At 34.9% G+C, this 12542-nt stretch overlaps 1 protein-coding gene across 3 annotated transcripts in view; it reads left to right on the top strand.

Annotated features, from left to right (window-relative positions):
* The window catches only part of kti12 (KTI12 chromatin associated homolog), a 28229-nt gene extending 16111 nt beyond the window's left edge, over nucleotides 1–12118 (top strand). For 2 of the 3 annotated variants that reach the window (XM_027161518.2, XM_027161519.2), the window contains 8 exons: nucleotides 6327–6378; nucleotides 6504–6556; nucleotides 7851–7906; nucleotides 7990–8069; nucleotides 8333–8492; nucleotides 9453–9515; nucleotides 9619–9687; nucleotides 11180–12118. In XM_027161518.2, the coding sequence (XP_027017319.1) occupies nucleotides 6327–6378; nucleotides 6504–6556; nucleotides 7851–7906; nucleotides 7990–8069; nucleotides 8333–8492; nucleotides 9453–9515; nucleotides 9619–9687; nucleotides 11180–11323 (677 nt within the window). In that variant the 3' untranslated portion in view covers nucleotides 11324–12118. The remainder of the gene's footprint in view (nucleotides 1–6326; nucleotides 6379–6503; nucleotides 6557–7850; nucleotides 7907–7989; nucleotides 8070–8332; nucleotides 8493–9452; nucleotides 9516–9618; nucleotides 9688–11179) is intronic. The other variant, XM_027161521.2, reaches the window with a different exon arrangement.
* Nucleotides 12119–12542: the final 424 nt, after the last annotated feature.

Here is a 12542-nt window from a genome sequence, read left to right as displayed (position 1 = left end):
AGCCATATCTCAATTACACAACATAAAACACTCAGCATGATGAGGGGAACTGACGTCACGTGTAGCCCCGCCCCCAAAATAAGCGAAATCAAAAATTTAGCACAACATGGACATGTCATATATCAAAACACTCAGCACGATGAGGGGAACTGACGTCACATGCAAGCACAGTCACATTTTCTTTAGGAAATGTCCCGTTCTATTTATAATTCTTCTTCTTCCGGACACTTTTTCGGCGCATAAATTGTCCCGCAGCTTTTGTCCTAGACCCATAAATGAGGTGTCAAATCGACCGGCTCATTGAGGAGAGGTGTGCTATCTATTTTGTAAGAGATCAGAATTCCCAGTATGGAAGTTTAAAGGGGTGTTTTTTCCCCATAGACTTGAATGGGGAATCTCTCTGTAGATTTGCTAACATCCAAAAGAGGGCAGCAGACACCAGTGAATCTGTCAGATCACACAACGTTGGAAGAAAAAGATCAAGGACGGAAGTACATTTTTCAGTCAGAAACGCGTTTTGGATGAAAGCGTTTTGGATTAAAAGGCTTACATATTCCAGTTCCTTAGACTCTTGGGGATTTTTTACAAGCATTTGTTGTGGAAAATATTACCCCAGTGACGAAAGCTAAGCGCCGCCTATTTCCGGTGACTATCAACATGGATTAAATTAGTATGATGGCTATAAATCATATTATGCTTTGTGTGTGGGCATAATAAAATCCCGAGAGTCTAAGGGGAACTGACGTCACATGCAAGCACATTCACATTTTCTTTAGGAAATGTCCCGTTCTATTTATAATTCTTCTTCTTCTGGACACTTTTTCGGCGCGTAACTTGTCCCGCAGCTTTTGTCCTAGACCCATAAATGAGGTGTCAAATCGACCGGCTCATTGAGGAGACGTGTGCTATCTATTTTTATTTTTGGGGCGTCACGTGCAAGCACATTCACATTTTCTTTAGGAAATGTACCGTTCTAGTTCACTTATGTTCTTCTAGGCATGGCCAGAGGGGAGATCTTGAATAGTTGTGAACTGATGATCATTAGACATAAATCTTGATACTGGATACTTGATAACACTGGAATATATTGAAATGTACTTTGCTTATTAGCATCTAAAATATAATCAGCTTTATATAATAAATATAATAACACCCCATTCTTTCCAAAACACTTTCCTACAGGGTCGACTATGCATACAGCAGAAGCAAGCTCCTCTATCAGTTTCATTAACTGGAATACTATAATGTATGTCATTATGTGCATCTGGTTTAAAAGTATTTTAACTTGTGAATTGTGTTTTCTAGTTTATTAATAGCTTTAATAAAAAGGTACCATAAATGTTGGTCTGAAAATTACAGCCTACAAACATGCAACTACAAGTTTGACTATATCTAAGATGATTCCCAATACGAACAAAATAACCTTTTTGAGGAACACTTAGCATTATCACACAACTAACAACTAAATGTCATTAATTCCATTGATGTCTGTGATGATGATGCTTTTGAACAGTATATGTGATTCTTAAAGGTACTCCAAGTTTGGAAAGTACAAGGGCAATTCACATAAGAACATGGATAACGTTAATTTCTACCATAATTACCATGGCATAACTTTTAATGTTATAACATTTTGTACCTACTATGGTCTAATGCTCAACATCGCTTACAGATTTCTATGCAATTATGATATTTTACCATACATCTTCATATTGGCTATAAAAACATTACCAAAAATTCCACTATTTCAAGGCAATAATAAAATAATGGACATTTTAAGAATGTTGCTTAATACAACTTACCAAATCAAAAGTGGACTAAAATCTAAACATGGAATACTGTACAATACTACAGTAAAATTAACAACCTGCAAGAAAAAAAATCATTAGCATGAGATGAAGAGCATTAAAGAAAGTTATGATAACTGTGTCAAAATAAAATGAATCGTTATTAGTATACATTAACAATAGTGCTGCCTTCGTAAACATGACCAGATGATGCTTGATAGCCGCTTGGGGCTATATTTCATGCATGCAGTGATTCTCTTGCTTGTTTAATATTAGGGTTTAAATACAGTTCTCATCTAAACAGTTCTCTAACATTCTGTTGACTAATAACACAGTAGAAGATAAACACTGTATTTTAAATTATAAACGTGTTAAAACCATAGTCAGGGTCTTTATCAAATCTCAATAATATAACAAAAAAGGACACCACCTAACTGCTGTGCTCATGTCATTTATATACTTTTTCATCATTGTTAATTCGTTTTTACATCAATTTGCTTTTTGCGATTGAACTAATATCTTATCAGATTGTCTGTGAAATAACTTGTTTGAACTAAGTGATTATCATGGAAATGTCAAATTAGACACAAATTTAGGCATTTGTATGTTTTTCCTTTCTAACCACTTACAGTGGTGTTTTTAAATTTTTTTGCACGTTTGTCACACTTTAATGTTTCAGATCATCAAACAAATTTAAATATTAACGGAGCGGGGGCAAACACTTTTTCATACAGGGCCATGTAGGTTTGGATTTTGTTTTACCTTCATAAAAAAAAATTCATTTAAAAACTGCATTTTATGTTTACTTGTTATCTTTGACTAATATTTAAATTTGCTTGATGATCTGAAACTTTACAGTGTGCAAACGTGCAAAAAATAAAAAATCAGGAAGGAGGCTAACACTTTTTCACACCACTGTTACTATATCTGAGAACTGTTTTAAACATAAATAATACATTTTAATTACTATCAGCCCAATATATACAAGGATGATAAAATACAAATTTTATTACACCACAAAATGTCTGATTCCAACTCTGAATACATGCCCAAAGCATGATACCACCACCATGTTTCACAAAAGGTACTGTACAAGGTCCTTATGCTGGAATTCAGTATTTTCCTTTCTCTAAAAATAACGCTTCTTTTTTCTCGTTCCTCCACAAATTATTTTTCCAGTAGTCCTCTGGCTTGTTCGCATGATCTTTAGTGAACTTCATGGGCATCAGTTTTTGTTGTTGTTGTTGTTTTTCCCCTTTTGTAGAGTAGTGGCTTTCTCCTTGCAACTCTGCCTTGAACACCAAGATCAGTGTTCAGTATTCACCTGATGGCAGACTCATGAACATTAACATTAGCCAGTATGAAAGGCCTTTTGCTTAGAAGTTACCCTGAGTTTCTTTTTGACCCAAGAGACAATTACATGTCTTGCTTTTGGAGTGATCTTTGAATTCAAATCTGAAGGTTGCAGTATAATCCTGGAAAGGCATCACAGGAGATTAACTCACCAGTTAGGTGATGTCACTGTATGGGATCAGAATTGTTTCGTTATTCTGAATAAATATACTATGATCCACAAATAAATATAAAGAGTTTCACAAATATTTTTTTAATATTAAATCAATAAATGCACAATAAGCAAACCGTAAATATATGTTACAAATTCCACAAAAAGAAATGAAATTCACAAATAAATAAAATGGGATTTGCAAATAAAAAAAAAATTATAAATATATATTTAATTGTATTTATTTGTGAATGGCTTCCTGCTCATTTGTGAATCGTGTTCTGTGCAATTGTGAATCACTGCATGCATTTGTGGATTGTGTTCTGTGCAATTGTGAATCACTGCATGCATTTGTGGATTGTGTTCTGTGCATTTGTGGATTTGAAACATTTCTAACGAGAGAATCCACAAATAGGTGGACGCCAGCCAATCGGAAAACGGTCTCGTGACGCTGACCAATCGTGGCACGGTCTACCTCCAACCAATCAATTGTATATATGTACATAAATAGTACAATTGTAGATTATTATTATTATTATTATTATTATTATTATTATTATTATTATTATTAAAGAGTACCACCACAGTGACAGCTTTTGTAACATTTTTTTTCTGACAGTGCTCATAGCACAAATTATATAAGACACATTTACTCTGCCCGACCGTTGTCCGATTGGCTGGAGTAGATGGTGGGCGGAGTCCACCTATTTGTGGATTCTTGTGCACGTCCTGACATTAGAAATGTTTCAAATGAATAAATACAAATAAATACAATTAAATATATATTTATAAATATTTTTTTATTTGCAAATCCCATTTTATTTATTTGTGAATTTCATTTCTTTCTGTGAAATTTGTAACATACTTATGGTTTGCTTATTGTGCATTTGTTGATTTAAAAAATATTTGTGAAACTCTTTATATTTATTTGTGGATCATAGTATATTTATTCAGAATAACGAAACAATTCTGATCCCATATCACTGGGTTTGCAACTTGATGTTTTTATTGCAAGCAAGGTATATGAAATGTTTGTTTAATTTAGGACTGTCTGTTCCAAAATTGTTGAAATTATTAAAATACTCAGAGACCCTAGTAATCTAACCACTTGTCATTACATCAGGAATATTGTATAGAAATTGGATTGTCATTAGCTTAATTGTTGTCCACTGTTCATTATGAATCAGAACCAGGTTTATTGGCCAAGTGTGTTGACTGTTTGTTGTGTTGACACTCAAGGAATTTGGTTCCAGCTGTTTGAGACCCTTAAAAGTACAGACATAACACTATACTATACATTTAGCTTGTACTATACAAGACAAAACAGACAACGTGAGAAAATATAGACAACACGAGTATTAAAAAGGAATACAGAATATATTACAGATCAGTAATGTACATAGTGTAATGTACAAGTGTGAGAGTGCATGGTAGTGCAAATAACGGTTTTGTGCTTCTGTACAATATACAGCACCATAGTGCAGCAGCAGCAGCAATAGTTTGTGTAACATATATGGATGATGTGATGACTGAAAGTTCTGATAATAAAGTACTTATAGATATGAAGCAGGGAATATAATTATGGTGAGTTGTTAATGAGGGTGATTGCATGGGGAAAGAAACTGTTCCTGTGTCTGGCAGTTTTGGTAAACAAAGTTCTGTAGCACATCATAGAAGGGAGGAGGTGAAAGAGGTTGTGTCCAGGGTGTAAAGGGTCAGTAGTGATTTTTCATGCATGGTTTCTGGTTCTTGTATGGTACAAGTCCTGGGGAGTGGGCAGGGGAGCAATTATTTTTTCTGCTGTTTAAATTGTGTTGCAGTCTCTTCCTGTCCTGCTTTGTTGCTCCTCCAAACCAGGATGGCGATGAATGTGCACAGGTTAGATTCAATGACTGCAGTGTAGAACTGCATCAGCAGCTCCTGTGGCAGACCATACTTCCTTAACTGACATAGAAAGTACATCTGTTGCTGGGCCTTTTTGAGAAGGGAGTTTATGTTGGACTCCCATTTAATGTCTTGGCAAATGGTATTGCCCAGAAACTTGAAGGACTCCACAGATGACACAGGGCTGTTGGATATTCTGAGGGGGAGAAGAGAGCAGCTACTCCTTCAACTAACAGTCCAAAAAAAATTTCCGGGTTTGTAAAAACTGGTGGAAAAGTGTATGGAGTGAACTGCCGATGTTAAGCAGTTCTTCTCTAGTGTAATTATAATTCTCTAGTGTAGTGTAGTAATTCTCTAGTGTAGTTATCAGGGTAGGGTAACCAAACACACAGACAGTAAACAAAAAGAAAGTAAGTATTAGAGAGAGTGGACACCTGATCATCACATCCATATGTGGGCTTTCTCCAAAATGTTGCCACAAAGCTGGAAGCAGAAAATTGCATGGAATGTTTTAGTCACAGTGAAAGAAACTGCAATGCTAGCCTAACTTGCCTAGATGCCTCGGCCAAACATTTTTCAGCATGCCTTTGCACAAAGCAAGAAACCATGAATATATGTTTTGTCAAGGATGGAGTGGAATAACTTTTTTTTTCACCCTATCACTAAAACCCAAGGTTCTGCCAAATCAGATGCCGTAAGCTCATTTGTAGGCTGAAGAAAGTTTGATCTACCTAAACCTGTTAATTGTAGACAACTGCTCAGTTTCTTGATCAGTTTTTAGTCTAAATTCAAGTCCTGGTAAATTCTTACTTAATAGATCAGCATCTATTATATTTCAATTAGCAGCGTAATGGAGACCACTACAAAAATATAGTTCCTTGCATGAGAAAATGCACAAATGAGTCTCCAAGTGTGCTCCAAGGTGTACCACGGGTGCCATGAGGGGTTAAAGATTAGTATAGGGATAACATAAGGAATGCTCATCTGCAATCGTGAAAATGTGAAGCCGATTTATGCCATGTTGTCTAAACATACGATCTTGCTATTCTAGAATATGACATGCCATCTTCTTGCATGTATTGGTTGTCATAATTATCTTAACCTTAGGTCATATGCTTGGTGTGTACTAACAAGATTACATTTTTCTTCAGACTCTCAGAAGGAGAAACATTTGAGAGGTACTTTGCGGTCTGAAGTTGAAAGGTGAGTTGGTCATTTTGACTTTAAAAGATATTAAGATTTCAGATTAAATTTAATTTTTTTATGTAACACATTAAGAAATTTCTGTATGCTTTTCTGTATGACAAGGGTTTTTTCCTCTGAAACAGGAAAATCAACAAAGATCATATTGTAATTCTGGATTCCTTGAATTACATTAAAGGTGATTTTATATATGTATTTCCATAATATTCCATATATTTTCATGTTGTTACTTGGTTGAAAGCACATACATTTTTTTTTTTCCAAGTTTTAGGGTCAGTGGTGGCTCAAGTTGTTAAAGATCTGGGTTGTTAATCGGGGGATCAGGTTTCCAGCCCCAGCATTTCCAAGCTGCCACTGTTGGGCCCTAGAGCAAGGCCCTTAAACCTACCTGCTTCAGGAGTGCTGTTCCATATAATGAGGGATAAATTATTTGTTTCCTTGCTGATTTTGTTTGTTTGCCCACTGACAATGAAATGATTTTAATGATATAATTTTTATGTTAGGCTTATTTTAACAGTGAGAGACAGAATAACAACAACAAAAAAAAAATCCAGAAAAATGCATTTCAAAAAAATTATAAATTGATATGCATTTTAATAACTGAAATAAGTATTCTCAAAATATAACTTGGTACTTGGTGGCGAAACCCTTTTTGGCAATCACGGAGCTACTTGTCGTTTTTTTTATTTTGTCCCACTCTTCTTTGCAGATCTTCTCCAAAATCTAAGGTTTCGAGGCTGAAGTTTGGCAACTCAAACCTTCAGGTACTTCCACAAATTTTCTATGGGATTTAGTTCTGGAGACTGACTAGGCCACTTCGGGACCTTAATGTCCTTAATTTTTTGCTACCCTTTTGTTGCCTTGGCCATGTGTTTTGGGTTATTGTCATTATGGAATATCCATCTGCATCCCATTTTCAATCCCCTGGCTGTGGGAAGGATGTTCTCACCCAAGATTTGATGGTTCATGGCCCCATCCCTGACAACCTTGGACAGCTTGGCCATGGTGGGAAGTTTGGAATCTGATTGATTGCTTCTGATTATAATCTCAGCTCGTGACCTGTATAAAAGGCACCTGTCCACAGAAGTAATCAATCAGATTCCAAACCTGGGAGCCAGAAAATTTGCTGATTGATAAGGGATCAAATACTTATTTCACTCATTAAATTGCAAATTAATGTATAAATTCTTTGGAATACGTTTTTCTGGATTTTTCTGTTATTCTTTCTCTCACTGTTAAATAAATGATCAGTCTATAATTTCAGGTTTCAATGTCAGGTTTATTTTGTCCGAGGGGAAACCAGCAGGGGATCAAATAAAGTTTTCCTTCACTGTAGCTGCTCTAGTGCTCCAACCCAAACCTCCTCAGTTGGGATATGCGAAGAAAAGAATTCCACTGTGCTGTAATTTATATTTGGTGATAACAGTTCATATTCCTTTTTCCTAAAAAACAATTTTAATTTTATTTTCCAGGTTACAGATATGAGCTCTTTTGTCTGATCAAGCATGTGCAAACACCACACTGTTTGGTATGTTCAAACATAAAATCTCATTCAAAATGAACAACATCTTTAAAAAGTGTTTAAAGGTTTCTGTACACTGCATTATTCAGGTCTACTGTTTGACAACTGTGGCACTAAGCTCATACTGGAACAAGGAAAGAGAAGATGATAATCGATACTCCCAGGAAATGTAAAAATATATTTATCTCCTTCTTTTAGTCTTGGTTTAAGATTTAAAAATGTACATTTTATAATGTATAATGCATTTTATAAATCTTTCCTATACTTTATACTATACTTGCCATTTTTTTCAGGAAACAGACCCTCACAGAACCTTTGAATGCATATTTGTAATAAAAAGCAGAATAGAACACCATAGAAACAGACCCTTTAAATTATTAATTTGTGCAGTGACAATTCAGTTTAATTATGGACTTTCTTGTCTTTTTATAGTCTAGATGCTCTGATTCTGAGATTTGAATCCCCTGATTCCAGAAATAGATGGGATAGTCCTCTCTTTACTATTCAGAAAGAGGAAAGACTTCCATTTGAAGCTATCTCTGATGCCATTTTGAAAAGGAAAGTTCAACCACCTAACCAGTCTACACAAAGTGTAAGAAAGTTCTTAGGCGTTTTCTCTTATATTTATATATATTGATACAACTGCTTGTAACATATTAGTGTAATATATGTGCTTATTTTTATATTTAATTAATCAATCTCCTAAAGTGAACACTTAAAATATCCCCTTTTTCTACCAAATGCCATTATTATAAATGTCACACTTTTTGCTACAGAGCTAGACCATGTGCAGTTTCACACTTAGGCTTATAAAAATGAAGGTGATCGACCATGTGACTGAATGTGACCATGTCCAGTGTTAAAAAAAAAAAAACATGGAAGTAAATTGCATGGGAAAAAAATAAACACAACAAATAATGTTATGCTACTGGGTAAAATTGGTTTTACATCATTGAGCTATATGAAGTGTCCTTTTTTTATGATTTCACAATGAGGTTCAAACCAGAGAGAAATATGCGAGTCACCTCTTTGGAGCCAGATCACACAGGTGTACCTTTAAGTATGAGGCATGAAAGAGCCTCTCTCTCACTATCCATCCTGTATTATTGAGCTACTGAGCAAAGGCTGGTGAAATCTGTTTTTTTAGTTTGCAGACTTTGTTTACCACAAATATTTAAATCGAATCACTAATATCTGGTAATTCAGTGATTACAAAAATGTCTAGGAGATGGGCTTCAAGTAGACTGTGAAGGTTCTAAAGCCAGAAGCTTTTATTGACTCATCTCTGGTATCACCACAATGTGCATTGATGTGTATTCTACATGCATTCAATCCACACACACATATCTAATACTGATTTGCAATCATGCATAATACAAAAATACTTTAAAAAAAAATAGAAAAACTATTTTGAGGTTATTATTGGTTATATATGATTAGTTATTGTATCTATTTCTTCCAAAAGCAAGCTTTTTGGAAGTGGTTCAAAACTAAAACAGTGTATAATTATGATTGTATTGTTTCTAATACCTTTTTATTTTGTGTTGTGCAGCAACCACTATCATCTTCTAACTTTTTGTTTGAGCTGGACAGAGTTACTCAAGATGTCTTAATGGTAAAGATTTAACTGTTGTTCCGTTGTTTTAATCTCCTTTGAAGCACCAGAAGTAATTGTGTATATCTAGCTTTTCTATATCATTTTTTTTTTCATCTCCTAGGCTGTCCTTGAGTCACAGAAGACCAGAATTCCTGGGCATGTCATTGCAATTCCAGGAACTACAGAAAAGATATCCTTGACCTTACTTATAGTGTTGCCAACAAAACATACTCTTTAACACTTAAGCAATTATCATTACAGTAATAGATTTTACTGAAAATTGGATATAGAGCATGGTTTCAGTTGACATGTGAATTTGTTCGGTGGTCATTTTTACCTGCTTGTACTCATCACTGCAGATTGCTGATATGCACTAATCAAGTAGTCAGTGGGACAAGTATATTTTGTGTAAATTCTCACCAGAGAGGGTGAGGCAAAAAATATGTTTCCTTCAAGACACAAAGAAGCTAGCCTCTCTGTCAACAAACAAACTTGAATGAATGTGGATGAAAGCAGAGACCATTTTCCTCCATCAGAGCTCTATATATAAAATCAGTACTTTCTTGTTGCAAGATCACTATGCCATTACATTGAACTGGTAGGTAACACCCTCTGTACAAATTTAGTGAGCCCAGAAGTGAAAGCTCCTCAGTGTGACCTGAGGTTGATCTTTAATGTCCTGTTTTACTGACAACCACTTTTTCAAAATACAGCAGGGTCTTTTCCCAGTTTTACATGTGATTTAGCTCTGCAATCTGTATGACACATTTTGGTAGCCTGCTTCTTATTGGAGGCCCATCTGTATGGCTGTGGCATTACCTTTGTGTCTCTGGTCATCAGAAGCAGCTAAATTTCTGGACCCATCTAACATTAAGCTAAAAGGATTTAGATGCATGAGGGCTCAGATGATGCAAAACAGTCAGAGAGCATGTTAGCTGTTGATTTTAAGGCTTATATGAGGCCAAAAGATTTTGTGTGTGTCTGTCCAAGATGCGGGCTCCCAAGTTCCAGCTAGCTGATCCTGTTGATGATAACTCTACAAGCCTTCTTAAGTAATTTTGTCCTGGAGATTTTTGCGTGCATAGATTGTTGCAACCATGCTTGGAGTCAGCAATGAGTCACTTAGGTGCACATTGCATCTTTTTGTAACATGATCGATTTTATCTAGTCACGATCATGATCACTAATCGTGATTGATTTTATTAGAAATCATTTTTTTTTTGTACATGGACAGTGATTTATACCCATGTATTTCTGGTTTCTGAAAAAGCAAATAATGTTTGCTTAAAGCTGTTTCCTCTTTTACAGCTAGCAGCTTTAAAAAGAAGCATAGTAAATTGCTCAGGGAAGATGACATTTATAAATTAAAATTTCAGTCATGACAACTTAATGAAATCGCTAAGCTTTTATACTAAGGTAATGGAATGTAGGTAGGTTTGGTCTAAGCAGGTTAGATCTGCCATGCTGCTGCATGAGTATGGAGACACTCCCTTTGAACCTACCTGTACACAGTGATATTAGGTTGCTGTCCACATTTGGACATACTGTATGTATAGTTTAGTATGAAACTAATTAATCTAAACCTGTTAATTGTTGTTAATAGTTTATAATGATGCTGTAAAGGTTTTTAAATGCCATGTATCGATATTTATTACAAAAATAATTTCCTTAGCCTCTGACACATCGATGTAACAAGAAGCCTTAACATAACTGAACTGGGGAAACTTCGGCGACAGTTTATCAGTTACACCAAGATGCACCCAACAGAGAACACTGGACAGATCGCCAATATGTTTGTGCAGTACCTCAACAAGAGCATGCACTGAAAATTGGCAATAAATTTAACAGCACCTGTTTTTGCTTTTTTTTTTTTTTCTTCTGTGTAATGTTTTAAGAGTTTTAATTACTCATTATGTTTAACATGATTTAGATGATAGAGTTTAATAAATAGTAAATATATTTTAGAGAACTTACACTTATTTTTTAACAATCTATTATATTTGATTATACTATAGTGGTAAATTGTTCAAGTTGTCTGCTATATACTTATGTTCAAATATTTGTCCTTTAAACCAGAATGTGAGCACAAGAGGGCAATGTGTTACTCATTTTGCTTAATTGTATTTGTTCAATCAAGGTCAGTCAGGTGTATTGGGACATTATAGCCATTAATCTATTTACGTTTGACAAAAAAGTTTCTATATATAATATCTTTTTATGCATAAGATGTCATTTCACAGCAAAAGGTGCTTTATATTTTACACTAATCAAGTAGAGTATGATGCGCTGTTCAGTGTCTGATAGAATTTTTGAGTTCACTTGGAGAAGAGGTCTGAGTCGTGCTGCTGCCACTACCTCTGAGCTGATATCAGGAAAAACAATGCTAAAAAAAAACCTTAGATACAGTGATAGGATAGCAAAATGTCAAAGTTTACAGAGAACAAAAAGGAGTGTTTATACCAAAGAAATGTGTAGTGTGCTGTTGTAACATTGTTAAACAAAAGAGGTCAACAGAAACAGACATGGTGATTTGCTTGTTATGAAATGTCTGTGCACAGGCTCATAAGGAGTCACAAGGTCATAAATGAGAAAATAAATAAATATTTTCAGCCTCTGGCAAATTTTGTCAAAATTATTTTGAATGTATAAATGCCCTCATGTGCAAATTCTTAAGGAGCATAAAAGACATTCTCACTGCTCCATCCCACAGCCTTCAAATCTCCAACAACATTCATTCCAACAACAGTGCATGCCAGATGTCAAATTTCATCAAAACATTATTTCGTCATTAGATTTAGAACATCAATTTCATCAAAACATTGTTTCATAGTAGCTGTAATGACTTCATGAATTATTTTAATGGAATGGCAGAAAATTCAGACTATTCTTTTAATACAATTTGTTTAATAATGCTGTAGATAATATTTCTGCTCTTGATAAGCATTTAGACTGTTACTCCACTTCGAGAGACTGACTTAATTAATTGATTCCTTCTTTAACATTATCAACCTGCATACTGGATACATTTCTTACACGTTTCTTTAA

The sequence above is a fragment of the Tachysurus fulvidraco genome, chromosome 13 (genome assembly GCF_022655615.1).
Source record: "Tachysurus fulvidraco isolate hzauxx_2018 chromosome 13, HZAU_PFXX_2.0, whole genome shotgun sequence".
In the NCBI taxonomy this organism is placed as follows: Eukaryota; Metazoa; Chordata; class Actinopteri; order Siluriformes; family Bagridae; genus Tachysurus; species Tachysurus fulvidraco.
The sequence above is the reverse complement of the archived record's forward strand: the minus strand, read 5'-3'. Positions and strand labels throughout refer to the sequence as shown.